We start from the raw sequence: 27407 nt of genomic DNA, 5'->3' as shown, positions 1-27407 counted from the left end.
GCAAACTCTTCTTCATTCCTAAAGACTCAAGACAGAGATGCCCTCTGATGTGCTCTGACTCCCTGCGCCTAGAGTAAACTCCAGTTCTCCCATCTTACTTCACCCGTCGTATTTATCAGGAGAGACAGTAATGTACCCGTGAGCTTCCAGGAAGCGGAAACTCTCTCATAAGTATATTTAATAGCATACTCAGTAGTTGGGTGTAAGCTGTATAAAAACATTGGCTGAAGAAAACTTTGAACCTATCCCCTCAGTGCCCCCAGCAGCCATTTTCCCTAGGTCTCCAGCTTCACTAGAGAGAAACATACGATCGGTTCTCATCTTGTTTTCAATTCATGACCCCACATTTAAAATGTCATTCAGTACTTTCCAGATATCTTACTCGGCTTCCTTACAGGATTATTTCACCCTGTCCTCTATTTTCAAGTCCCTTTTACTTCCCCTAACACTCTCCCACTTGCCCATTACCCTTGGGTCTCACGGACTTTGCTTCTGTTTTCTGAAAGCGGCCAGCCTCGATGCTGCCTTAGAACCTTTGCACTGGCTGGTACTTCCGTTTGGAGCACCTCTCACCTGTCACCTCCTCAGAAAGACCTTTCCTCGCCCTTCCTCCAGAGGCTACCCACTCGATCACTCGTGTATCATCCAGTTTAAACCTCTACTGTGTATGGGTCATTATCTGCTTCTCATTTATTTGTTCTTTTTGCTTTTTATTTATCTCCTCAAAAACATGAGCTCCATGAGACCAGGGACCTTGTCTGCTCTTTTATCTCTCTGCTCATTTGTAATTGACTGACAGACCTAACCTCTGTGATGCAATCTCTGAAGCCCTCATTAGAAGTGCTCAGTGTACTATTTACTTCAGAGGAATCAGATTCCTGGCAACGTAGCCTCATTTCTCCACTGTAATCACATCATGGTTACAACGCCACACTGTGAAAATAAACATCTCCATAGACTTTTACATGCATCTTTAAATGAGGTTTTATTGTTACCTTTTAAATAAACAATGGGAACTAGAGGGAGAAGAAAAAGACCAGGAAGGGTGAGTTGAAAATATTTTCCATAATCTTTTAGTGATGATAAAACTTCATCATTCCATTTTTTTATTTATATTTCTGAGAGTGGATTTTCTTTTCTTTTTTTGGTGTGTGTTTTCTCCAAACAGTACTTCTTTGGGGTTGAAATCATTATTGACTGACTGTGATGTGACGTGAGGTCCAGTTTGGTCTTTGCCACTGCTTGGCTATACACACGACTTCTACGACCTCACTTACCTCATTTGTAGGATGAGGAGTTTAATATCTTCCAGCTTGAAGATGCTGTGACTCTGTGAGATAAGATTAGTCTTTCCATAGATGGTTGGGAGATTGTTGCTTCTGTCAATTCTAGAAAGAAATAAAATGTGTGTTATTGTAATATTTCTTCTCTTCTGATAAAGCCTTCAATATATCTAAGTGCTTGTGACAAATACTTACTTTATGCATTAAATTTGAGAGATTTATGAATAAATGTTAATGAAATTGAATTTCCAGCACCTTTGAAAAATATTTTTTAAAACAGCACGCTAAACCCCACTTTTCTTTCAATAAATTAATAGTAAAAAAAAAAAAAGCATATTATTTATCATTTATGCATTCTCTAGTCTTTCATTAGTGATTTGTTTCACAGTTTGAGATTGGTTTTTCATATTAAATAATATCCAGCTAAAGCTGCAGTTAACGTTATTAATGCTAGTAAAATTTTGCATTTATAAAATTAGATATGAACGGTTTTCATGGCTTCACTTGAATTGCTTTGAGAGAAGAGTGACTTTTACATTATGCAGTGGGATGTATTGCTGAACAGTGCTGTGAGAGAAACATCACCAAACTGGGACTTGGAAATAAGAATAGCCACCATTTACCGCGTACAGTCCCTGGTTCTAAAGCATTTTGTATTTATTTAATAACTTAGTCCTCACTACAACTACTATTACATCCGTTTTAGAGATGAGGCGTAGGGAAGTTAAGGAATTTGCCCAAGATGACAAAGTAAGAAGCTCCAAAGTCTGTACCTTGAACCCCTACGCTATTATTCCCTCAGGAAATAGAGGTCAGAGCCCTGCTCATCCACCTGACTAGCTTTTTAACATTTTATTCAAGCTGTTTGGGGTCTCTCTGCCCTTGTTTACAACTGTAAACTGAGCAGGATAATATCTGCATGACCTTGCTCCTGAGAATGGAAGTAAATAATAGAGGGAAAGAATTTTTGAAAAGTGCAGTAGATGATGGGTGCTTCTTGTATTCACCTATTATTATTGTTTCTCCTTTTTTTAGAAAGTGTACAGATATTATTTTGAATCTACTCAATATTTAATAAGCGTTACATAATTGGATTTGATATCATATCCCTTACTATACATTTCAACAGAATATTAATGAAGAAACAAAGCAGTTTATGAAAATGTGTGGATTCAGTGGAATAGAGGATTAAAAATTGAAGATAACAAAAAAGAAGCAGAGTCACAGATATAGACAACAAACAAGTGGTTACCAGTGGGGAGGGGGAGGGGTAATATAGGGGTGGGGGAATGGGAGGAACAAACTATTGGGGGTGAGATAGGCTCAAGGATGTATTGTACAATACGGGGAATAGAGTCAATATTTTGTAATAACTGTAAATGGAAAGCAACCTTTAAAAATTGTATTAAAATATTAAAAAAATGTTTTTAAATAAAAACACACGAAGAAAATAATCTTAAGAAAATTGAAGCCACCTGAAGAAATTTTAAAATTCAGACTTAACATGAAAACTTATCCATTATATATCCCCACTCAAAAATCAATTTATAAGTGTAGAGACAGAGTAGAAAGAAAAACACAAGAAAATACCCTGAGAAAAAAAATGAAGAAAACAAAATGATGGCTGTTACACTTCCCACTTACCTCTGCATATCAACCTTCTTCACCTAAGATGTGTTATTTTTCCAGGGGTTCAGCTTGGAGGTCATGCAGTAATTGACATGTCACTCAGCCTATCAGAAGTACAGGGATTCAAATTTTAGTTCCCCTTTAACCTTTCCTTGTGCTTAATTTTAAATAAAGAAAATCAAAATGTAGAAGATGAGACAATAAAATAAGTTTCCTGAGGAGGATTTTTTTTCCCCTTCTCTCTCCACAGGGAAAAGCAAAAAAGTCATTTAATTTTGAATGCATGCGTTTCTGTGAGCTAGAGTTTAGAAGAAAGGCATTTTGGCTAGGAGGATGCAGGATGCAGGATTTGGAGCCCGTGTTTCTTGCCTATTGAAAGAATCCTAATATACTATGAGACTTTGAGTACTTTGTAATGAAGAAAGAGGTAATAAGGTTGACTAAGTCAAATCACAGCTTATAAAGTTGACTGATGAGTACAGATTTGTCTTGGTTTTTAAAATGGCTTTGACTTTCGAGTTACACCTCATTCAAATTTATTTGTTTATTTTGTCAGAGGGGTCGATGGTAGTGGAAGAAGACGCTTTTATCGGGTTGGCCAAAAGATTCATTCAGTTTTTTCTGTAAGATGGCTCTAGTAGCACTTAGTTGTCTTTAACTTCATTTGAAACAATTTTGTTAGATTGTATGTGACAGCTGTCATATCAGTGTGCACTTAAAAAAAAGACTTGATGGGAGGAGAGAAGATGGCGGAAGAGTAAGACGCGGAGATCACCTTCCTTCCCACAGATACAGTAGAAATACATCTACACGTGGAACTGCTCCTACAGAACACCCACTGAACGCTGGCAGAAAACGTCAGACCTCCCAAAAGGCAAGAAACTCCCCCCGTACTTGGGTAGGGCAAAAGAAAAAAGAAATAACAGAGACAAAAGAATAGGGACAGCACCTGCACCAGTGGGAGGGAGCTGTGAAGGAGGAAAGATTTCCACGCACTAGGAGCCCCTTCGCGGGCAGAGACTGCGGGTGGCAGAGGGGGGAAGCTTCGGAGCCACGGAGGAGAGCGCAGCCACAGGGGTGAGGAGGGCACAGCAGAGAGATTCCCGCACTTCCCGCACGGAGGCTCGGCGCTGACCAGCACTCACCAGCCGGAGAGGCTTGTCTGCTCAGCCGCCGGGGCGGGCGGGGCTGGGAGCTGAGGCTCGGGCTTCGGTCGCAGGAAGAGGACTGGGGTTGGCGGCGTGAACACAGCCTGAAGGGGTTAGTGCACCACAGCTAGCCGGGAGGGAGTCTGGGAAAAAGTTTGCAGCTGCCGAAGAGGCAAGAGACTTTTTCTTCCCTGTTTCCTGGTGCGCGAGGAGAGGGGATTCAGAGCGCCGCCTAAACGAACTTCAGAGACGGGCGCGAGCCGCAGCTAACAGCGCGGATCCCATAGCAACAGGGGCGCAGAGGGAAAAACGGAGAGACTCCCGCACAGAGGCTCGGCGCCGAGCAGCGCTCACCAGCCCGAGAGGCTTGTCTGCTCCCCCGCCGGGGCGGGCGGGGCTGGGAGCGGAGGCTCGGGCTTCGGTCGGATCTCAGGGAGAGGACTGGGGTTGGCAGCGTGAACACAGCCTGAAGGGGTTAGCGCACCACAGCTGGCTGGGAGGGAGACCGGGAAAAAGTCTGCAGCTGCCGAAGAGGCAAGAGACTTTTTCTTGCCTCTTTGTTTCGCGGCGCGCAAGGAGAGGGGATTCAGAGCGCCGCCTAAACGAACTCCAGAAACTGGCACGAGCCGCGGCTATCAGCGCGGACCCCAGAGACGGGTGTGAGACGCTGGGGCTGCTGCTGCCGCCTCCAAGAAGCCTGTGTGCGAGCACAGGTCACTCTCCACACCGCCCCTCCCGGGAGCCCGTGCAGCCCGCCACTGCCAGGGTCCCGTGATCCAGGGACAACATCCCCCGGGAGAACGCACTGCGCGCCTCAGGCTGCTGCAACGTCACGCCGGCCTCTGACGCCGCAGGCTCGCCCCGCCTCCTCTGTACCCCTCCCTCCCTGCGGCCTGGGTGAGCCAGAGTCCCCGAAGCAGCTGCTCCTTTAACCCCGTCCTGTCTGGGCGGGGAACAGACGCCCTCAGGCGACCTACACGCAGAGGCGGGTCCAAATCCAAAGCTGATCCCCAGGAGCTGTGCGAACAGAGAAGAGGAGGGGAAATCTGTCCCAGCAGCCTCAGAAGAAGCGGATTAAAACTCCACAAACAACTTGATGTGCCTGCATCTGTTGAATACCTGAATAGACAACGAATCATCCCAAATTCAGGAGGTGGACTTTGGGAGCAGGATATATTAATTTTTCCCCTTTTCCTTTTTTTTTTGTGAGTGTATATGTATATGCTTCTGGGGGAGATTTTGTCTGTATAGCTTTGCTTTACAATAGCTTTATTTTACTTCACTATATTATAGCTTCTTTCTTTCTTTCCTTTCTTTCTTTCTTTCTTTCCTTCCTTCCTTCCTTCCTCCTTCCTTCCTTCCTTCCTTCCTTCCTTCCTTCCTTCCTTCCTTTCTTTCTTTCTTTCTATTTTTTCTCCCTTTTACTCTGAGCCGTGTGGACGAAAGGCTCTTGGTGCTTCAGCCAGGCATCAGGGCCGTACCTCGGAGGTGGGAGAGCCAACTTCAGGACACTGGTCCACAAGAGACCTCCCAGCTCCACGTAATACCAAACGGCAAAAATCTCTCAGAGATCTCCATCTCAACATCAAGACCCAGCATCACTCAATGACCAGCAAGCTACAGTGCTGAACACCCTATGCCAAACAACTAGCAAGACAGGAACACAGCCTCATCCATTAGCAGAGAGGCTGCCTAAAATCATAATAAGGCCACAGACACCCCAAAATACACCACCAGACGTGGACGTGCCCACCAGAAAGACAAGATCCAGCCTCATCCACCAGAGCTCAGGCACTAGTTCCCTCCACCAGGAAGCCTACACAACCCACTGAACCAACCTTAGCCACTGGGGACAGATACCAAAAACAACGGGAACTACAAACCTGCAACCTGTGATAAGGAGACCCCAAACACAGTAAGGTAAGCAAAATGAGACGACAGAAAAACACACAGCAGATGAAGGAGCAGGGTCAAAACACACTAGACTTAACAAATGAAGAGGAAATAGGTAGTCTACCTGAAAAAGAATTCAGAATAATGATAGTAAGGATGATCCAAAATCTTGGAAATAGAATAGACAAAATGCAAGAAATATTTAACAAGGACGTAGAAGAACTAAAGAGGAACCAAGCAACGATGAAAAACACAATAAATGAAATTAAAAATACTCTAGATGGGATCAATAGCAGAATAACTGAGGCAGAAGAAAGGATAAGTGACCTGGAAGATAAAATGGTGGAAATAACTACTGCAGAGCAGGATAAAGAAAAAAGAATGAAAAGAACTGAGGACAGTCTCAGAGACCTCTGGGACAGCATTAAACGCACCAACATTCGAATTATAGGGGTCCCAGAAGAAGAAGAGAAAAAGAAAGGGACTGAGAAAATATTTGAAGAGATTATAGTTGAAAACTTCCCTAATATGGAAAAGGAAATAGTTAATCAAGTCCTGGAAGCACAGAGAGTTCCATACAGGATAAACCCAAGGAGAAACACGCCAAGACACATATTAATCAAACTGTCAAAAATTAAATATAAGGAAAACATATTAAAGGCAGCAAGGGAAAAAAAACAAATAACACACAAGGGAATCCCCATAAGGTTAACATCTGATCTTTCAGCAGGAACTCTGCAAGCCAGAAGGGAGTGGCAGGATATACTTAAAGTGATGAAGGAGAAGAACCTACAACCAAGATTACTCTACCCAGCAAGGATCTCATTCAAATGTGATGGAGAAATTAAAACCTTTACAGACAAGCAAAAGCTGAGAGAGTTCAGCACTACCAAACCAGCTTTACAACAAATGCTAAAGGAACTTCTCTAGGCAAGAAACACAAGAGAAGGAAAACACCTACAATAACAAACCCAAAACATTTAAGAAAATGGGAATAGGAACATACATATCGATAATTACCTTGAATGTAAATGGATTAAATGCTCCCACCAAAAGACACAGGCTGGCTGAATGGATACAAAAACAAGACCCATATATATGCTGTCTACAAGAGACCCACTTCAGACCTAGAGACACATACAGACTGAAAGTGAGGGGTTGGAAAAAGATATTCCATGCAAATGGAAATCAAAAGAAAGCTGGAGTAGCAATTCTCATATCAGACAAAATAGACTTTAAAATAAAGACTATTACAAGAGACAAAGAAGGACACTATATAATGATCAAGGGATCGATCCAAGAGGAAGGTATAACAATTGTAAATATTTATGCACCCAACATAGGAGCACCTCAATACATAAGGCAAGTACTAACAGCCATAAAAGGGGAAATCGACAGCAACACAATCATAGTAGGGGACTTTAACACCCCACTTTCACCAATGGACAGATCATCCAAAATGAAAATAAATAAGGAAACACAAGCTTTAAATGATACATTAAACAAGATGGACTTAATTGATATTTATAGGACATTCCACCCAAAAACAACAGAATACACATTTTTCTCAAGTGCTCATGGAACATTCTCCAGGATAGATCATATCTTGGGTCACAAATCAAACCTTGGTAAATTTAAGAAAATTGAAATCGTATCAAGTATCTTTTCCGACCACAACGCTATGAGACTAGATATCAATTACAGGAAAAGATCTGTAAAAAATACAAACACATGGAGGCTACACAATACATTACTTAATAATGAAGTGATTACTGAAGAAATCAAAGGGGAAATCAAAAAATACCTAGAAATAAATGACAATGGAGATACGACGACCCAAAACCTATGGGACGCAGCAAAAGCAGTGCTAAGAGGGAAGTTTATAGCAATACAAGCCTACCTCAAGAAACAGGAAACATCTCGAATAAACAACCTAACCTTGCACCTAAAGCAATTAGAGAAAGAAGAACAAAAAACCCCAAAGCCAGCAGAAGGAAAGAAATTATAAAGATCAGGTCAGAAATAAATGAAAAAGAAATGAAGGAAACAATAGCAAAAATCAATGAAACTAAAAGCTGGTTCTTTGAGAAGATAAACAAAATTGATAAACCATTAGCCAGACTCATCAAGAGAAAAAGGGAGAAGACTCAGATCAATAGAATTAGAAATGAAAAAGGAGAAATAACCACTGACACTGCAGAAATACAAAAGATCATGAGAGATTACTACAAGCAACTCTATGCCAATAAAATGGACAACCTGGAAGAAATGGACAGATTCTTAGAAATGCACAAACTGCCGAGACTGAACCAGGAAGAAATAGAAAATATGAACAGACCAATCACAAGCACTGAAATTGAAACTGTGATTAAAAACCTTCCAACAAACAAAAGCCCAGGACCAGATGGCTTCACAGGTGAATTCTATCAAACATTTAGAGAAGAGCTAACACCTATCCCTCTCAAACTCTTCCAAAATATTGCAGAGGGAGGAACACTCCCAAACTCATTCTACGAGGCCACCATCACCCTGATACCAAAACCAGACAAAGATGTCACAAAGAAAGAAAACTACAGGCCAATATCACTGATGAACATAGATGCAAAAATCCTCAACAAAATACTCGCAAACAGAATCCAACAGCACATTAAAAGGATCATACACCATGATCAAGTGGGGTTTATCCCAGGAATGCAAGGATTCTTCAATATATGCAAATCAATCAATGTGATACACCATATTAACAAATTGAAGGAGAAAAACCATATGATCATCTCAATAGATGCAGAGAAAGCTTTCGACAAAATTCAACACCCATTTATGATAAAAGCCCTGCAGAAAGTAGGCATAGAGGGAACTTTCCTCAACATAATAAAGGCCATATATGACAAACCCACAGCCAACATTGTCCTCAATGGTGAAAAACTGAAACCATTTCCACTAAGATCAGGAACAAGACAAGGTTGCCCACTCTCACCACTATTATTCAACATAGTTTTGGAAGTGTTAGCCACAGCAATCAGAGAAGACAAAGAAATAAAAGGAATCCAAATCGGAAAAGAAGAAGTAAAGCTGTCACTATTTGCAGATGACATGATACTGTACATAGAGAATCCTAAAGAGGCTACCAGAAAACTCCTAGAGCTAATCAATGAATTTGGTAAAGTAGCAGGATACAAAATTAATGCACAGAAATCGCTTGCATTTCTATACACTAATGACGAAAAATCTGAAAGTGAAATTAAGAAAACACTCCCGTTTACCATTGCAACAAAAAGAATAAGATATCTAGGAATAAACCTACCTAAGGAGACAAAAGACCTGTATGCAGAAAATTATAAGACACTGATGAAAGAAATTAAAGATGATACAAATAGATGGAGAGATATACCATGTTCCTGGATTGGAAGAATCAACATTGTGAAAATGACTCTACTACCCAAAGCAATCTACAGATTCAATGCAATCCCTATCAAACTACCACTGGCATTTTTCACAGAACTAGAACAAAAAATTTCACAATTTGTATGGAAACACAAAAGACCCCGAATAGCCAAAGCAATCTTGAGAACGAAAAATGGAGCTGGGGGAATCAGGCTCCCTGACTTCAGACTATACTACAAAGCTACAGTAATCAAGACAGTTTGGTACTGGCACAAAAACAGAAATATAGATCAATGGAACAGGATAGAAAGCCCAGAGATAAACCCACACACATATGGTCACCTTATCTTTGATAAAGGAGGCAAGCATATACAGTGGAGAAAAGACAGCCTCTTCAATAAGTGGTGCTGGGAAAACTGGACAGGTACATGTAAAAGTATGAAATTAGAACACTCCCTGACACCATGCACAAAAATAAACTCCAAATGGATTAAAGACCTAAGTGTAAGGCCAGACACTATCAAACTCTTAGAGGAAAACATAGGCAGAACACTCTTATGACATACATCACAGCAAGATTCTTTTTGACCCAGCTCCCAGAGAAATGGAAATAAGAACACAAATAAACAAATGGGACCTAATGAAACTTAAAAGCTTTTGCACAGCAAAGGAAACCATAAACAAGACCAAAAGACAATCCTTAGAATGGGAGAAAATATTTGCAAATGAAGCAACTGACAAAGGATTAATCTCCAAGATTTACAAGCAGCTCATGCAGCTCAATAACAAAAAAACGAACAACCCAATCCAAAAATGGGCAGAAGACCTAAATAGACATTTCTCCAAAGAAGATATACAGATGGCCTACAGACACATGAAAGAATGCTCAACATCATTAATCATTAGAGAAATGCAAATCAAAACTACAATGAGATATCATCTCACACCGGTCAGAATGGCCATCATCAAAAAATCTAGAAACAATAAATGCTGGAGAGGGTGTGGAGGAAAGGGAACACTCTTGCACTGTTGGTGGGAATGTAAATTGATACAGCCACTATGGAGAACAGTATGGAGGTTCCTTAAAAAACTACAAATAGAACTACCATACGACCCAGCAATCCCACTACTGGGCATATACCCTGAGAAAACCATAGGTCAAAAAGTGTCATGTACCACAATGTTCATTGCAGCTCTATTTACAATAGCCAGGACATGGAAGCAACCTAAATGTCCATCGACAGATGAATGGATAAAGAAGATGTGGCACATATATACAATGGAATATTACTCAGCCATAAAAAGAAATGAAATGGAGGTATTTGTAATGAGGTGGATGGAGTTAGAGTCTGTCATACAGAGTGAAGTAAGTCAGAAAGAGAAAAACAAATACAGTATGCTAACACATATATAAGGAATCTAAGGAAAAAAAAAAAAAAAAAAAAGGCCATGAAGAACCTAGTGGCAAGACGGGAATAAAGACACAGACCTACTAGAGAATGGACTTGAGGATATGGGGAGGGGGTGGGGTGAGATGTGACAGGGTAAGAGAGTGTCATGGACATATATACACTACCAAATGTAAAATAGATAGCTAGTGGGAAGCAGCCGCATAGCACAGGGAGATCAGCTCGGTGCTTTGTGACCACCTAGAGGGGTGGGATGGGGAGGGTGGGAGGGAGGGAGATGCAAGAGGGAAGAGAAATGGGAACATATTGTATATGTATAACTGATTCACTTTGTTATAAAGCAGAAGCTAACACACTATTGTAAGGCAATTATACTTCAATAAAGATGTTTAAAAAAAAACAAAAAAACAAAAAAAAACTTATCAAAATTGGTGAACTTTTGTGTAGCCATTTTAATATTGAAGATGGAAGAAAAAAAGCAACATTTTCAGCATATTATGCTTTATTATTTCAAGAAAGATAAAAATGCAACTGAAACGCAAAGAAAGATTTGTCCAGTGTATGGAGAAGGTGCTGTGACTGACCGAGCATGTCAAAAGTGCTTTACGAAGTTTTGTGCTGGAGATTTCTCGCTGGATGATGTCCCATGGTCAGGTAGACCAGTTGAAGTTGATAGCGATCAAATCGAGACATTAATTGAGAACAATCAATGTTATAACACGCGGGAGAGAGCCGACATACTCAAAATATCCAAATCAAGCGCTGAAAATCATTTGCACCAGCTTGGTTATGTGAATCACTTTGATGTTTGGGTTCTACATAAGTTAAGTGAAAAAAACCTTCTTGACCATATTTCCACATGCGATTCTCTACTGAAACGTGACGAAAACATTCCGTTTTTGAAACATGACTAAAAAACATGATTTAACATTTAAACATTTAAATGTTAACATTTAAACATTTAATTTAACATTTAAACCCTCGTTCTCCTCCCACCCCTCCCAACCTTCAAGGTGTTGCACCTGTACTTCATACCAAAGTCTCATGATTTTTTATAAATGCAAAAACATTCCGTTTTTGAAACAAATCGTGAGGGGCAATGAAAAGTGGGTACTGTACAATAATGTGGAACGGAAGAGATCATGGGGCAAGCAAAATGAACCACCACCAAGCACACCAAAGGCCAGTATTCATCCAAAGAAGGTGATGTTGTGTATATGGTGGGATTGGAAGGGAGTCCTCTATTATGAGCTCCTTCTGGAAAACCGAGCGATTAATTCCAACAAGTACTGCTCCCTATTAGACCAACTGAAAGCAGCACTCGATGAAAAGCGCCCAGAATTAGTCAACAGAAAATGCATAATCTTCTATCAGGATAATGCAAGACTGCATGTTTCTTTGATGACCAGGCAAAAACTGTTACAGTTTGGCTGGGAAGTTCTGATTCATCCTCTGCATTCACCAGACATTGCACCTTCAGATTTCCATTTATTTCGGTCTTTACAAAATTCTCTTAATGGAAAAAATTTCAATTCCCTGGAAGACTGTGAAAGGCACCTGGAACAGTTCTTTGCTCAAAAAGATAAAAAGTTTTGGGAAGATGGAATTATGAAGTTGCCTGAAAAATGGCAGAAGGTAGTGGAACAAAAAGGTGAATATGTTGTTCGATAAAGTTCTTTGAAAATGAAAAATGTGTCTTTTATTTTTACTTAAAAACCGAAGGCACTTTTTGGCCAACCCAATACTTTTGGAATTGGGATCATACATTCTATAACCTATTGCAAAGAGAGGACTTCTGTGTTTTTAACCATTATATATTAAAACAAAATTGGAGGACAGTATCAATTTCAATAACTCTGTGTAATTTCCATTTATTTTATTTCCTAAAGAAGTTGGGTTGCACTGAATTGGACCAATTACCAGCTTTATGCTACCAGAAACAACAGATTATGAAATGACCTTTTAAGTGAAGTCTCTGTAGCCTTCTATTAAGCAACTACCCCCATGGTGACATATCTGAACATGGGACTATCTGGGTCCCTCAGGCACCAAAATTTGTGTGCTAATACATCAGTCCCTAATACTATGTGACAGACCTACTCTTATTTCTCTCTACCTCACTACATTTAAACTTTAAAGAAAGAAATGAACACTAGATAAATTACTATGGTTTCGGATTACGTGCAAAAACGAAACATGATTTTTTATAAATGCAGCTGTAACTTTAATTACAAGATCTACTTTTTAAAAATATTTAACCACTATTTATCTCTATATGTAAAACCCTCGTTCTCCTCCCACCCCACCCAACCTTCAAGGTGCTGCACCTGTACTTCATACCAACTGGTCAGCTTTCTGCCAGGTCACCCTTTTTCAACACTTATTTTACTTACTGAGTCCTTGAGATCGGAGGAAATCGATCCAATAGCCGTTTGTTCACAGGTTCTCTGGAGAGTCGTTTATTTGTTCTTGAGTATCTGTGAAGGCATGCCTCATTGCGAATTAAGCCTTTTTAGTGACAGAGTGGAAGATGACAGAACCCCATCAGCCTTGTCAGGAGAAGTTCCCTGACCTCATTATTGCTAATGGATCATGGTAATTCAGCCTGTTGTGAAATCTCATGTTCAATTATGCAGGATAATGAGTGACTCAAAACTTAATGTCTCTCAACTCTAGTCTTCATTATCGGGTTTGTTCAGCTTCTTTCAAAAGCCAAAGGTTTTAAATAGAGTGGTTCCCTTTTATATCCAAACTTCAAGTTATCGCCAATGTTCAGGCTGTCCTGATTTGAAACATCTGACTTGATTTTAAAATATGAGAGGATTGCCATATAACTTCATATTTCACTCATCCTTTTGTAGGAAAGTTAGGACAGGTTTATTCATTTTTAAGTGTTAATTCTGGAATTCTAAAAGCATGCAAATGGCATTTGTCTTTGGATTCACAAAAACTCTAGATATTCAGAGTCTGAATTATTTAAACTCCCACAACACATGCACTTTTGCTTTTCAAGCATGAGTTATAATTTAATTAAAAACTTCTGGTGCATTGCTAGCATTTTAAATATTAATATGTTCCATGGATCATTTTCGATTATCTACTGTCTTGAAATTCTTGAAGATGTCAGATTGTTAAGATTCCCAAAGTTGCACTTGGAATTGTCCATCGAGGCAAAGGGGGCTGTGATAATTACACACATCCATTAGGATCAGCAGAGGAGATAAACTTTGGGGAGGCTTAATGGGCATGTCTCAGTGACAGCTAGCAAAGAGCATTTGGCATGATTAAGGATGGGTTTGAATGCAGTGGAAAATATACTCTCGTTATGGACACCAGTGGAAGTTGCACTGCAAATGTTAAATGCCCCAGGAGAAGAGTGGTGTGGCAGGGAAGCTTTGAAATCCACTGTGGCCATCATCCAAATTATTCTCTTTCCTTTATGTCTTTCTGCTGTCAGAATCACTTTGCAATGCCCAATTCAACTCCCTCCATCTCTGAAAAGAGGCAACCTGTTGCTCTCTGTGTTTCAGATTGTCCGAAGATACATCAAGGACTGGCTTGAAAGAAAGAAGCCTCCTTTTGGTGCTGTCAGCAGCAGTGTACTCCTCATGATCATCTACACAACCTTCTGCGACACGTTCTCGAACCCAAATATCGACCTGGATAAATTCAGTCTGATTCTCATACTGTTCATAAGTAAGTTGGAAGGTGGGATATCCTTGCTGTCTCCTCAGCCTCCTCAACAGCAAAGCCAAGCCATCTGTGGTCCCTAAATTCATTGCCAATGTTCATTTGATTAGAAAAGGATACTTGGTTTTGTGTTGCATGTACGGACTCAGTGACTTTATCGTATGTATCTGTTCTTGAAAAAGACATCAGTTATGCACTTATGACCTAATCTCCTTTGTTTTTTATGTCTGATTTACAATAGTTGATGCCAGATGAAAGAAGCCATAATAGCTGTCAAATTCAAATGCTAGATTGAGCACTTTTTTGCCAATTTATTTTATTGTAACTTGAGGCTAATCTTACCCTTTATTGTGAATTAAAAGTAGGATTTATAATATATGGTACTGTTGTTTTCTAAGTATAGTAATTGGCTGCATTGGTTAAAATGTGACTATTTACATAATGTTTTCTATTAAAATATACCCAAAGTAATATCATTTCATTTTAAGAAGCAGCAGGCTATAAAATGCAAGTAACTGCTAGGGTCCAAAAGTAACCTCTTGTTCTATTTACCCAGTAATACCAAAGACTACTTTGGTAATTATAATATCAAAGAATGTTTTGTTATTAAAATCAACATGAGTCATTCCAAAATATATGTTATATGCTACCACATTTATGCTATTTGCTGTTATTCATAGTACAAACCAGCTCTTCCTAAATTGAACAAATAACCAAACTTTAAATAAAAGAGGGTTTTAGAGTTACCCTGAGTAGCAAATATCATAGGTTATATCTGAGCATATCTTCACTAAGAACAAGTTGAGGGACTTCCCTGGTGGTCCAATGGTTAAGAGTCTGCGCTTCCACTGCCGGGGGCCCAGGTGCGCTTTCACTGCAGGGGGCCCGGGTTCGATCCCTGGTTGGAGAACTAAGATCCCGCATGCTGCGAGGCGCGGAAAAACTAGAATAAAAAGAACAAGTTGAGTCCCACTAGTTTAAATGATTCTGTCAGTTTAGCAATGTGTGTGTGTTTCACTTATTCGTTTGTTTATTTTTCTATTTGAATTCCCGTAAGTTTCAGATAAAACGAAGCATACCAGTAAGTATGCTACAGATACTGATTTTACAGTGCTAATTTAGATTTAATCTTTTTTTTTTTTTTCTTCAGTCTGTTCCATTCAGCTGAGTTTTATGCTTTTAACATTCGTCTTTTCAACGAGGTAAGTGATTTGGTATCCCTTGTTGTTAATTTCCTAATTGACGAATCATGCTCTTGACTTGGCTTCTAGGCCCCTACATTCTTCTACCTGGTCTCCTGTCTCCTGACTGTTCCATCTTGCTCCTGCCGCCCTCAAGTTGTAGAAGTTGCCGAAGGATCTGTTCTTGGCCCTCGTTTCATTATTCACGTTTTGTGCTTAGGTCGCCTCCTCCGTTCTACTGGCTCGAGCTCTCAGCTTCCTGCTGATGAAGCCTAGACCTTCCACTGCACTGTTTTCTGGAGCTCTGGCACTGCTCGTCACTTACCATTTGGATATCTTCACCTGACTGTCTTAACAAGACCTCAGACTCAAAATATCCAAAATGGAATTAATCTTTTTCCCCAGTACTTCCTCTTTCTCTCATATTTTTTAATGGAACTACCATCCACAGAGTAACTCAGACTGGGATCCTTCACATTATTATTTTTTAAATGTCTTGATCCTACCTCAGTAATTATATTTCTTGCGCTTTCAAAGCCTCTTCCCTAATTCAGGCTCTCGTTGCCTCTTTCTCCCTAGACTATTGCCATGGATGTCTTACCGTTATTCTTCATTTCCAGACTGAACTCTGCTTGTGTATTTCATACTACTTCCAATAACTCAGGGTCCGGATAATAGGTCTCCTGTTCAGAGACCTTCAATGGTCATCCAGTGCCTGCAGAATGAGGTTCATTGTGGGGGGGGCTAAGTGAACCACTACTAGCATTCACACTATCTAAGTTTTAGGTTGAGGTAAAATCTTTGCTGTTCCCTGGAAGAACCTCAAGCATTCTCATTTCTGTCCCTTGCTTAGGCTGACCCCATGTCAAAATTGGTCTCCATGTCCTAGTTCATCTTTCCTGTTCTTAAAGCCTCACTTCTTCCACCAGTATTATACATTCAACAGATATGACTTAAGCCTTTGGTAGGAGAAAGTTACCATAGTGAATACCACAAATAATGATTTTGATCCTGTATGAGTTTATAGACTAGATATATGCATTGGTAACTGAGTGTTCTCTTAGTGTGACAGTAACACAACCTGGAGTCAATTCAAAGAAGAAGGCACTTCCAAAGAGAGTGGTAGAACAAGACTCCATGGAAGAGATGGGATTTGACGTGAATCATAAAGAATAGCTAATTATTCAGCAAACACAGATGCAAAGAGGGAGTTCTTGGGAGAAGAAATAGTAAAGCAAATGTAGACATGCAAACACATACACACACACACACACACACACACACAAAGACCTGGTGGAACAATAGGAGTAGAGGAAAATTAAAAATAATAATAGTAACTGGAAAAATAAGCTTGGGCCAGATTGCCAGGGCCTTGAATGCCAGGTGCTGGCAATGAGCTGCCACAAGGGAAGGGGCCTGCGTTGTTTATGGGGCCTGAAATAGCGTCAGAGCATGGATGGTTCAGGCCTCACATTAGGCACTTGGCTCTTAGAGCACTTGCTATAGCACGAGGCCAGTTGTAAACAGTCAATAAAAATTTATTGATTGGTGTAATTTGAAGCATTTTCCCAAGCTTGTGGTTGTGATTTATGAAGTAAGAGTAGAGCCTGGAGCCATTAAGTCACAGAGAAAATGTGACTTAATTGGGTAAGTCTGAGAGTAGGAGCTATTTTAAAGTTCTTTTTGTAAATGGCTTGTTACGTCACCTTCGAAAAGATGTTTGCCTTCCGCTGGCTGTTTGTTTGCTGGTCCTTGTGGCAGAAGTAATCCTCAGACCCAGTCATCCTATCAAATCGGACTGTCAGTGACTGAAAAATTCCTTGAAAAGCACAGAACAGCCACTACTTGGATTGCTGAAGGAGGGCTGGGGGAGGGGCATATCACAACTCGTTGAATTCGAAGTGAGAATTTTCAGCATGGAGTAGGCTGGACTTTCATAAAGCCTTGTGGTTTTGAGGCCCTTCTATTCTGCCTTATTCTGCCTTCACTAAAGTTCTGTTGTGTTTTGAACTTGCTGGGCCCACGGCCAGACATGCATTTTCTTTGGTAAACAACAGAATATGGAGTAGCTGTAATCATGCTCCTGGGTAGTGGTTGTGTAGCCCCAAAATATGCCATTAAAATTCGGAGATGTTTCAATTAGACAAAATTTATGATTTGCACATTCTATTTTCATGCTGGAAGACCCCATAGCACCTGAGGATTTTATTGGAGGAATGAAAAATACCAACATTTATTGAACCCTACTCTGTGCCAGGCACTGTGCTAGGAATTGTGCATATATTATTTTGTGTAAGTCTGACAGCCAAAGACTAGGTTACTATGCATTTTTGTTGCTATTTTGCAGATGATGACCCACTCTTAGAATAGTTTAGGGACTTGCCTAAAATCAGATTTTAGTAGTTTAGTAACTTACCCAAAATCAGATGGCAAATACTGCACTTAGAATTGAAATTCATCTCCATTTGACATTTCCAAAAGAATTCACCCGTGCTTTTTCCACTGCACTAAACTACTTCAATTAATTTTAATGTTCACAATACTTGTTTTGGTTGGGGAATTTGTAGAGAGCATATAACTGGATTCTCCAAGTTCACACACACACACAAATTAGTCAAAGATACCAAGAGTTAGAACTAGGACCCATTGGTTTATTCTTTGAGTTCTTTTCTTTTCCTACTTTTTGTTCCTTCCTTCTTAAAATTAGTGAAATTGGCCTGTGGTGGGTTTTTTCTTTTCTTTTACTTGCCAATTCAATAAAGCTAAAACCAATCCAGATTTCCAGAGACAAAAATCTCAACATAGAAATCAGTCTGTCTTTTTTTGTACAGCATGCCACTGACCTCTGATGATGGAAGTTTAGCATAAACCAGGAGAGACCCAGCCTAGAAAATTCAACTTCCCTGCAACACTTGTTTACCTGGTTAATATCTCTTAGGTTTACAGACCTGACATGTTACCATTGTGTAACATGTCATTGTGTCTGGTAGGGGAGCCTCTTCTACTTTGAGTATTTAAAATACATTTGAGAGTCGTTATTCTGTGTTCTCATTTATCTGCCCACAGAAGAGCGTCAGGGTTAAAAATTCCAACTCTGGAGTCAGACAGACTCAAGTTTCAATCCTGTTTAATAACTTTGTAACTTTTGTCAGTTTCCTCATTGATAAAATGGAGATAGTAGTAGTACCTATCTCATAGAGTCATTTGGAGAATTAAATAATACGCACATAAAGCCCTCAGCATAATACCTAGTATATAGTAAGTGCTCAAGAAATGTTAGCTACTGTAAAATATTTGTTATATCACAGTAGTGTATATTATTTCAAAAACTAATTATGGAAGAGAGAGAATTAGCATTTCTAGTTTTGCAATATATTCTTTTGGACATTTCTCTGTCACAGTTGCTTGGAATGGGGAGTTGATTCATCAAACCAAGAGTCCACTGTCCATAGTGACCTAAGCTTTCTGCAACTTTCAGAAGCTTCAAAGGTAGAAGAAACAAGTTGAAAAAGCTTAGAAAAATAAAGCAGTAATTGGAAACCTTTTAAAAGTATATACAAGATAGTTTGGTAGATTGATAACTAGAGTAACAGAAACCTAGAGTGTCCCTAGAGTGACAAAAGAAACTATTAAGAAAGGAAAAGGAAGAAAACAAATATAAATATTTGCATTAGGTGCTTTAGCCCTTATCAGTACATTTTCAACCAGATGTCTCACTCAGCCTCAGGCCATAGCCCTGGGAGAGAAGGAGGGTGACCTGGAGGGCAGGAGAGGGAGAAAGGGAGGGAAGGAGAGAAGAGGAGCATTGTTATTCCTGGGAAGTCTCCTACCCATTTCAGAGATGGGCCGACTAAGCCAGAACTCTGGGTAACTTGTTTAGTGCCACACAGCTGGTGATAGACGAGGTCTCCTAAAACGAGTAAAGACAAAAATGGGACCTATTGAAACTCAAAAGCTTCTGCACGCAAAGGAAACTATAAACAAGACGAAAAGGCAACCCTCAGAATGGGAGAAAATATTTGCAAATGAATCAACAGAGGATTAATCTCCAAAATATATAAACAGCTCACACAGCTCAATATTAAAAAAAACAAACAATCAAAAAATGGGCAGAAGACCTAAATAGACATTTCTCCAAAGAAGACATATAGGTAGCCAAGAGGCACATGAAAAGCTGCTCAAAGTCACTAATTATTAGAGAAATGCAAATGAAAACTACAGTGAGGTATCACCTCACACCGGTTAGAATGGGCATCATCAGAAGATCTACAAACAACAAATGCTGGAGAGGGTGTGGAGAAAAGGGAACCCTCTTGCACTGTTGGTGGGAATGTAAATTGATACAGCCACTATGAAGAACAGTATGGAGGTTCCTTAAAAAACTAGAAATAGAATTACCATATGACCCAGCAATCCCACTACTGGGCATATATCCAGAGAAAACCGTAATTCAAAAAGACACATGCACACCAATGTTCATTGCAGCACTATTTACAATAGCCAGGTTATGGAAGCAACCTAAATGCCCATCAACAGATGAATGGATAAAGAAGTTGTGGTACATATATACAATGGAATATTACTCAGCCATAAAAAGGAACAAAATTGGGTCATTTGTTGAGACGTGGATGGATCTAGAGACTGTCATACAGAGTGAAGTAAGTCAGAAAGAGAAAAACAAATATCGTATATTAACGCATATATATGGAATCTAGAAAAATGGTACAGATGAACCAGTTTGCAAAGCAGAAATAGAAACACAGATGTAGAGAACAAACGTATGGACACCAAGGGGGGAAAGCAGGGTGGGGGTGGGTGATGGGATGAATTGGGAGATTGGGATTGACATATATACACTAATATGTATAAAATAGATAACTAATAAGAAACTGCTGTATAAAAAAAATAAAATAAAATAAAATTTCAAAAAAAAAAAAGATGAGAAGCCGAGGTAAAGATTTTTAAACCATGTTCTGTTAAAAAAACAAAAACAAACAAAAAAAAACCACACAGGTACAGAGGTTAACAAAGGAAAGTATTTCACGTGGAAGTTTCCCCCTGTAAAAACAGTGGGCTTAGACGGGACTATCTCAGAGGACCTTTTCTGCTCCACATTCTGTAATTCTGCTAGTAAAACCTTCTGACATGTTTTCCTTTGTGGGTACTCAAAGGAAGGCAAAATAAATATTATGTGGAAAACACTGAATGAAAGCTTTGCGAGAGAATAAAAAGACCAGTTGGGAAGAAAAGGAAATAAACATCTCGAGGGAAGCCAAAGTAATCAAAAGAATTATAAAAACAAGATAAAAAGAAAATCAATATTAAATAGAGATAAGGTAGAGTTCGAAAATAAATAGTAATGCAATTCCTTTCAAGAATGTGAGCAGACACAATAGAGATGATAATCACAGAAAATAATTATAGTCATTACCACTTAATATAATGTGCAGGTTGCTTTGTTTTTCTGTGTGTTGTCATGACTTTTCACCATTTAACCACCCCTGATCAGAGCATGGGTGAGGGAGGGTTAGTTACCGGGATAGCTGCTGTCATCCACTAAATTGTGTGGTGATTTTGGTTATGGTTTTGAGTTTTTATAATGCTCTTCTCAGAAGGCAAACTTGTCTTCACAATTTGGGGCAGCCTCCTTATTAGCTGTGTGGCTTGAGGCAACTGTGCTTCAAGATCCTTTTTCGGAAAAAACAAGACAAAAATACTGTTACCGTATAAGGCTGTTCTATGAAGAAAGAAGAACTGGATGCAAAGTGCTTAGAAAAGTGCTCAGTAAATGTTGACTGCAAATCAACTATACTTCAATTAAAAAATATATATATATATATATATGATAGAAAAAAATTTTTTTAATGTTTACTGCTGTGGTTACTCACCATCCTCTTCCTCCTCCTCCTCATCTTGGATGGAAGGTTAAGTGAGCACGTGCTCTGCTGGCTTCTCCAAGATCTGTGATGTGGAACAGTCTGTTACTGTAGACATAGAGTATAAGTCAGCCCTATTTAGGTGGAATATTGTTTTTAACCTCAAACATTCCATCTTTATGTCCTGATTCTCTCTCCCCACTGAAGGGCTTTGTGTCAGTAGGACCCTAGGGCAGTGTTCCAACCCACACAGGCCAGATACCTCCCCGTGTGGGCTTACCTTCGGTCTCCTTACCCCGGAGCTGAGGACAAGTAGGCATATCTTGCAAACATCCTCTTTAGCCACACTGGAAATACTGCTCCAACATGGCAGCCAGCGCCAGATTAAATCAGAGCTTTCTTGGCCAGAGAGATCTAGACACATTAGAAATGGGTCAAGCAGAACAGCGTTCACCAAAGAAGAAGTGTATTGCCGGACTCCCTTGGAAGAAAACCAAACTGCGTAAATCCAGATGCAGCAACAACTGGTTACAAACAAGGGCAGCCGAAGACCTCAAAGGCCTTTGCAGCGTTATTGACACCAGAGCATTGCTGGAGAAAGACCCCAGACTAGGCCAGCTGGCTCTGCCACGTGTTCCACAGTCACAGCTGGGCGTTCATTTCTGGAGACATTTTTTAATCATTGTGAATTGACCGTAGGTCATATTCCCCAATCTGCTTATGTCAAGTTTTTCTCATTTCTTAGGTTCTCAGGCCTCAGTATTCCCTCAGACTTCTCTGTAGACGAATGAAGTGCCTCACGCTTTGCACAGAAAGTAAACTCTGATGTAAATTACCTCCACTTCCTTATTCTCTACCTGAAAAATTTCTGTATTTTGCACTCACCTTGTCTTCTTTTGCTTCCAGCTCACAGACTCTCAGACTGTAGGATACTCTCCTCTCCGGCTAATCTCAGTCTCATCCTCTCAGGCCCCTTTGAGGACGTGGTCTCGTCCATTATTTCTACCTGCTGTATCATCACTTTCTATGTATAAACAGGTTCGTCTCCATGGCCCTTTTCTTCTCTTCACCAGATTTCTTGAAAACACAGCCCCCTTCACTACTGCAAATTCAGTAAACTTAAACCTCAATTCCTGGGTCTCCTGCCCAGACCCTACTGGGCTTCCTCTTCCATTCCTTATTTCCATTAATGCTTTGATACTTCTCTCAAAGTTTCTAATTTCTCTTCAATCTCTCTTCTTCTCTCAAGGCAACAATAACAATAAAAGTGTAAACTAGCATTTTTAAACACTTGCTATGTGCCCAGCTCTTAACAGACATTGGCATTTATCCTCACAATGACCCCAAGAGGCAGACAGTATTATCCCCATTTTATATCTAAGCAAAAGGATGGTCTGGATTTAAATTCCAGTGTGTTTCCCGCACTGCCTGTGCTCTTAAGCTGTTGGGAGGGAATATTTCGTAGAAGTGACCAGTTGACAAGTTCTTTTAATTCTGTCTTCGTGTCCCTTACCACCAGCTCCTGTACTCACTGTGATTCTTCAGGCCCTCATAGCTTTCTGCTCCCTGCCTGGGCTCATCAACTTCAGCCTTATACTGGGCTGTGTGACTACTCTTCCTTAAGAACGGGTCTGACCATGCCATTCTACTGTCCCGTGTCCTTCAGTAGTTCCCCTTATCCTATCTTATGGAGTCCACGCTCCTGGACGTGAGCGAGTGTCCCTGCACACAAGTCAGCCCGGAGAGTCTGCGCTTTGCCAACTGCCTCCTGCACTTGCATGCTTCCGTTCTGCTCTCCCTGACCGAAAATCCGCATCCGCGCATGTCTAAACCTGTTCTTTATAGCCTAGCTCAATTGTAATTTCCTCCAAGAAGTTCTCTACAGGCTTCATCATCATCCCCCACCCCCCTGCCAAGCTTGAGATCATCCTCTCGAGACACTCTCTCTCTCTCTCTCTTTCTTTCTTTCTCTCTCTCTCTCTCTCTCTGTCTCCCTCCCTCCTTCTCTTTCAACTGAGGTGAGACACCAAAAATTCAGTTTGGAAAGATGTTATTTAAAAAAAAAAAAAAAAACGGCTGCAGGTAAGACTGGTTAGGAAGCATGAGCTTACATGATTTTTCAAAGGAGAGGAGACTACAGGGCAATTGAAATATTCTCTTAACATATGTACAGAGGAGCAGGTGCTGGAGGAGAGGGTCCTGCCCCCCTCCGGTGAGTACATAACAAAGAAACAGGGTGTGGGATCTGTTGAGGGAAGCTTTTTCTCCCAGTGAAAGTTGTGGATAAGGATGAGGTTACTAAGGGAAATGGTGGGGTCTCTTTCTTTAGAGATCCTTGACAATTGGATAGATTGTTACATCTACAACTATATACATGCAGTCGGGTTCTAGGACATTTTTCCGTTTGCTAGCTCTCTTGTCTGTGTTCAGGGTGGGAATGAACAGACTCACTGTATCTTCAAACACTGATCCTGCAGGAAGGAATAGTTTCTAACATATTAAGCATGCAATAATAATAGTTACATTTCTAACCCTTTCGGTTCCTGGTTCCCTAAATCTTTATGATCTAAAATAGGAAATCTGATTATGATATTCACCAGTACTGATCCCCATAACATTTAATGGATTTTGACTACGCAAGATTTTTTTTATCCTTAACATATTATATAACAATAAAACAATAGCAGTTAAGCGCAGGCACAGGAGCCAGACTTGATTTAAATCCTGGCTCTGTCACTTCCTAGCTATGGGGTCCTGGGCAGGTTACACAACTCCCGTGTGCCTCGGTTTTCTCATCTGTAAATAATGATATTGTATTGCCTACCTGATAGGGTTTTTGTCTTTATATGCAAAGACCTTAAGGGAATACCTGATACACAGTAACGGATAAAAATTGGTAATTTATTATTTTTACTAAAACATATGATGTTAAACCTTTGTTCATACTGTGTATTTCTCAAAGGTGTTGTTTGCTGCCAAAGGGATGTGTTGCTCCTTGAGGGAAGCCTTTTTGAGATACATTAACTCTTTCAAGCCACTGGGTTAAAATCAAGTGATTGCCTAGTGACTGAGCTAACTTTCCTTGCTGCGTGATTTTTATAAAGTCTTGTGCCACAAGCTGATTACATATGTGATTTTAGAAGACCTCCACCACACATTTTTAAGACTGTCTCCTTTTCATGGATAAATGACTCAGAAGTTATTCTCTAAAAAGAAATTTGGACATTTCTGTACATTTGGGTATAGAATTACTTCTGTCACCAGGACTGATCAAAGGGATGTTAGCACAAAGGTAGGTACTACATTTGATTGAGGATGTATTAAATATGCTTTTTATTTGTAAAACACTTTTTTCTTTTGCCACTAGGAATAATTCAGGTTTCACACCAGCAGACACTGTGGCTGTCATGTTCTGTTCTACACACAAATCCCTCACATTGGGTAAGTGACCCACAGACTTAAAAACCAACTTAATATTACCCTCAGATAATTGCATCTTATGATTTTGAAATTCAAACAACTCTTCAAATTAAATGGAATGGGGGTATTTTCCACTCTGTGACCTAAAGAACAATAGCAAAGTGAGGATGGGTCATAGCTTTGAAATACCATCATTGGATTGAACCCATTTTTGAGGGCCTAAATTTAATAGTGTAGGATTTAGCTTTATTTGTAATCATGTTTTCGATTCTCATCGAAGATTTTCAATGTAGAATGTTCACGTTAAAAGTCTGGGGGTGTGTAGTTGGGGGCGGGGGGTGCAGTGAGCACAAACTTGGCTTTGGAAGGCTCTAGAGTGACCCCTGGAAAATGTCACCGTATGTTTTCTGGAAGCTTGGAGCAAGGTGGAAATAATGTTATTGCTCTCGTTTGATATTGACATTAGTTTGAAGTTCGTTTCAGAATGTTATTTCTATAAAGAAACACAACATAGTTATCATTAACTCAATCTGATCAGAACCTAAAATGAAATAAGTACGTATTTAATGGACAAAAATAGATCAAGAAAAGTGCTATTTTCTACTTAGCTTTATCCAGTTTAATGACATTATCCCAATAACCTGTCCAGACATCTGGAATCCATGTTTTTAGTCATTAAAAGTCATTAAGTAATGAGAAACTTTATTGAAATATACATCATTAACAAACTCCTTGCGGTAGTAGGCACATTGTGGTAAAACTAGTTTTAAAACTTCCATTACATTTTGACGTGCGACTGGCTAAAGAGAATGACGTTGCTCTAAGTCTGCTCGTGTTAAAGTTCAGTCTGTAAACTAGGAAACAAAGAGATTCCATAATGGTTTTACTAGCCCCAAACATATTTGTCTGATAGAATTATTTTCAGTCTTGCAAAGTTTGGGAAATGATTTAGAAGTTGGACATACTCTTAAAGAAGCAATTGCTATCTAGGGGTTCAGCTTATTTGAAGAAATTATATATATATACTGTCTGTCCCTATGTTGCATTATGACTGTTAGGTTTTCTTTATAATCATCACCAAATAGAAGTTGAAAGAGCTTTTTGGAAGCCACATTCCAGTCCTGATTTTGTGATCCTGGACAAATCCCTTAAGCTCCCTGAACCTTAGCTTTCTCACTTTGTAAGCCATTTTCTTACTTTTTCTTAACTCTTAAGGCTGCTGGAAAGATTAAAGATAAAATTTTGTTAAGTACCCAGCACAGGACTTGTACCTAATACAAGTCAGTACATGACAGAATGTGTTCAGTAATTGTGCTGTATGTAGATTGCTGTGGACGCAATGAGAGTGCCCACCTAGAGAGCTCGGTGTGCTGCCTGGCACATAACACATACCCTTAAAGCAGCAGCTGTTATTAGTTATTATTAACTGTATTGGTTATGACGGGTATTACCATTCCCAGGGTTCCGGTCCCCTGACCCCGGTCCTGCAGATGTTCATGTAACAGGTGTGGTTTAACTGTTGGCCTCAAAGAAATCATCTCGCCCTTCTTCCTTCATGTGGTCGTTGTGATGTGATGCCCGGTGCTCCAGGTCTGCTGAAAAGGAAGGGGCTGTTACAAAGGTAGGGAGGCCAGAGGCGGATGCTGCCAGGCCCCTCAGAGGTCACGAGTCAGGGATCAAATGAGCCTGTGTCGTTAGAGCAGATGCTGAGTCCTGGCTGCACCACGTATGCTTCCGCATTTCTGCAGTGGCCTTTCAGACCTGCCCCACCCCTAGGATTTGCTTTTGTCAGGACAACCAAAATGGGTTGTGTTTGTTTCTCCATGATTTTCTCCTGTGCTTGGAGCTGGTGGTGGTGAACAAATCTCTACCCGAGAAGCATATTGCACCGTGATCAGTATTCTTTTCTTTTCTGTAAGCAGAATACCTACCCATCCTATCTTTTTTTTTTTTTCTTTTCATTTTTTTAATCTCAAAGCCATATCCTTCTGTCCTTGATGCTTTCTAATTTTCAGGCAAACAGGTGCTCTGAACATCAATCAAAAGTAGCTGTTGTGCTAAAAATGTTTGGGTTAACTTGGACTTCTGCTTTTGCACTTTGCTTTTGCAATGTTCTCCCATGAAATAGATACTTGGGTCCTCCAATAAGATACTAATGTGGTATCTAAGTAACCATCGTAGTGTAAATCCTTAGTTATTTCCATAACATGGTAGACCTATGCTTTCCTGGAATTGCAAGACCTAAATACTCATCCTGACTCTTCCACTGAGACATCCCCAGGCCTCAGTTTCCGTAGCTCTTAGATTAGGGAATTTTACTTCCAGCTAGGCTATTCTATCATGCCTGGATTAGACCCGGCTTCCTGCCTGCAATCTCCTAGGTAGCATTTATAAAGGTGACCTCTTTGCTGCTTCCTTATCTCAGTGAGATGGCACGAATCACTCTTGTCCCAGGAGCACCCTTATTTCTACATACAGCAAGGGGTGTTTGGGT

General features: G+C 40.1%; 1 protein-coding gene across 3 annotated transcripts in view; it reads left to right on the top strand.

Annotated features, from left to right (window-relative positions):
* Positions 1–27407, top strand: part of SLC10A7 (solute carrier family 10 member 7) — a 268939-nt gene that overhangs the window by 203978 nt on the left and 37554 nt on the right. For 2 of the 3 annotated variants that reach the window (XM_082389035.1, XM_082389030.1), the window contains 3 exons: positions 14277–14442; positions 15587–15638; positions 24861–24934. In XM_082389035.1, the coding sequence (XP_082245161.1) occupies positions 14277–14442; positions 15587–15638; positions 24861–24934 (292 nt within the window). The remainder of the gene's footprint in view (positions 1–14276; positions 14443–15586; positions 15639–24860; positions 24935–27407) is intronic. The other variant, XR_014243611.1, reaches the window with a different exon arrangement.

The sequence above is a fragment of the Balaenoptera borealis genome (assembly GCF_965194805.1).
Source record: "Balaenoptera borealis genome assembly, chromosome: 4".
Lineage (NCBI taxonomy): Eukaryota > Metazoa > Chordata > Mammalia > Artiodactyla > Balaenopteridae > Balaenoptera > Balaenoptera borealis.
This window is presented reverse-complemented; position numbering and strand designations above follow the sequence as displayed.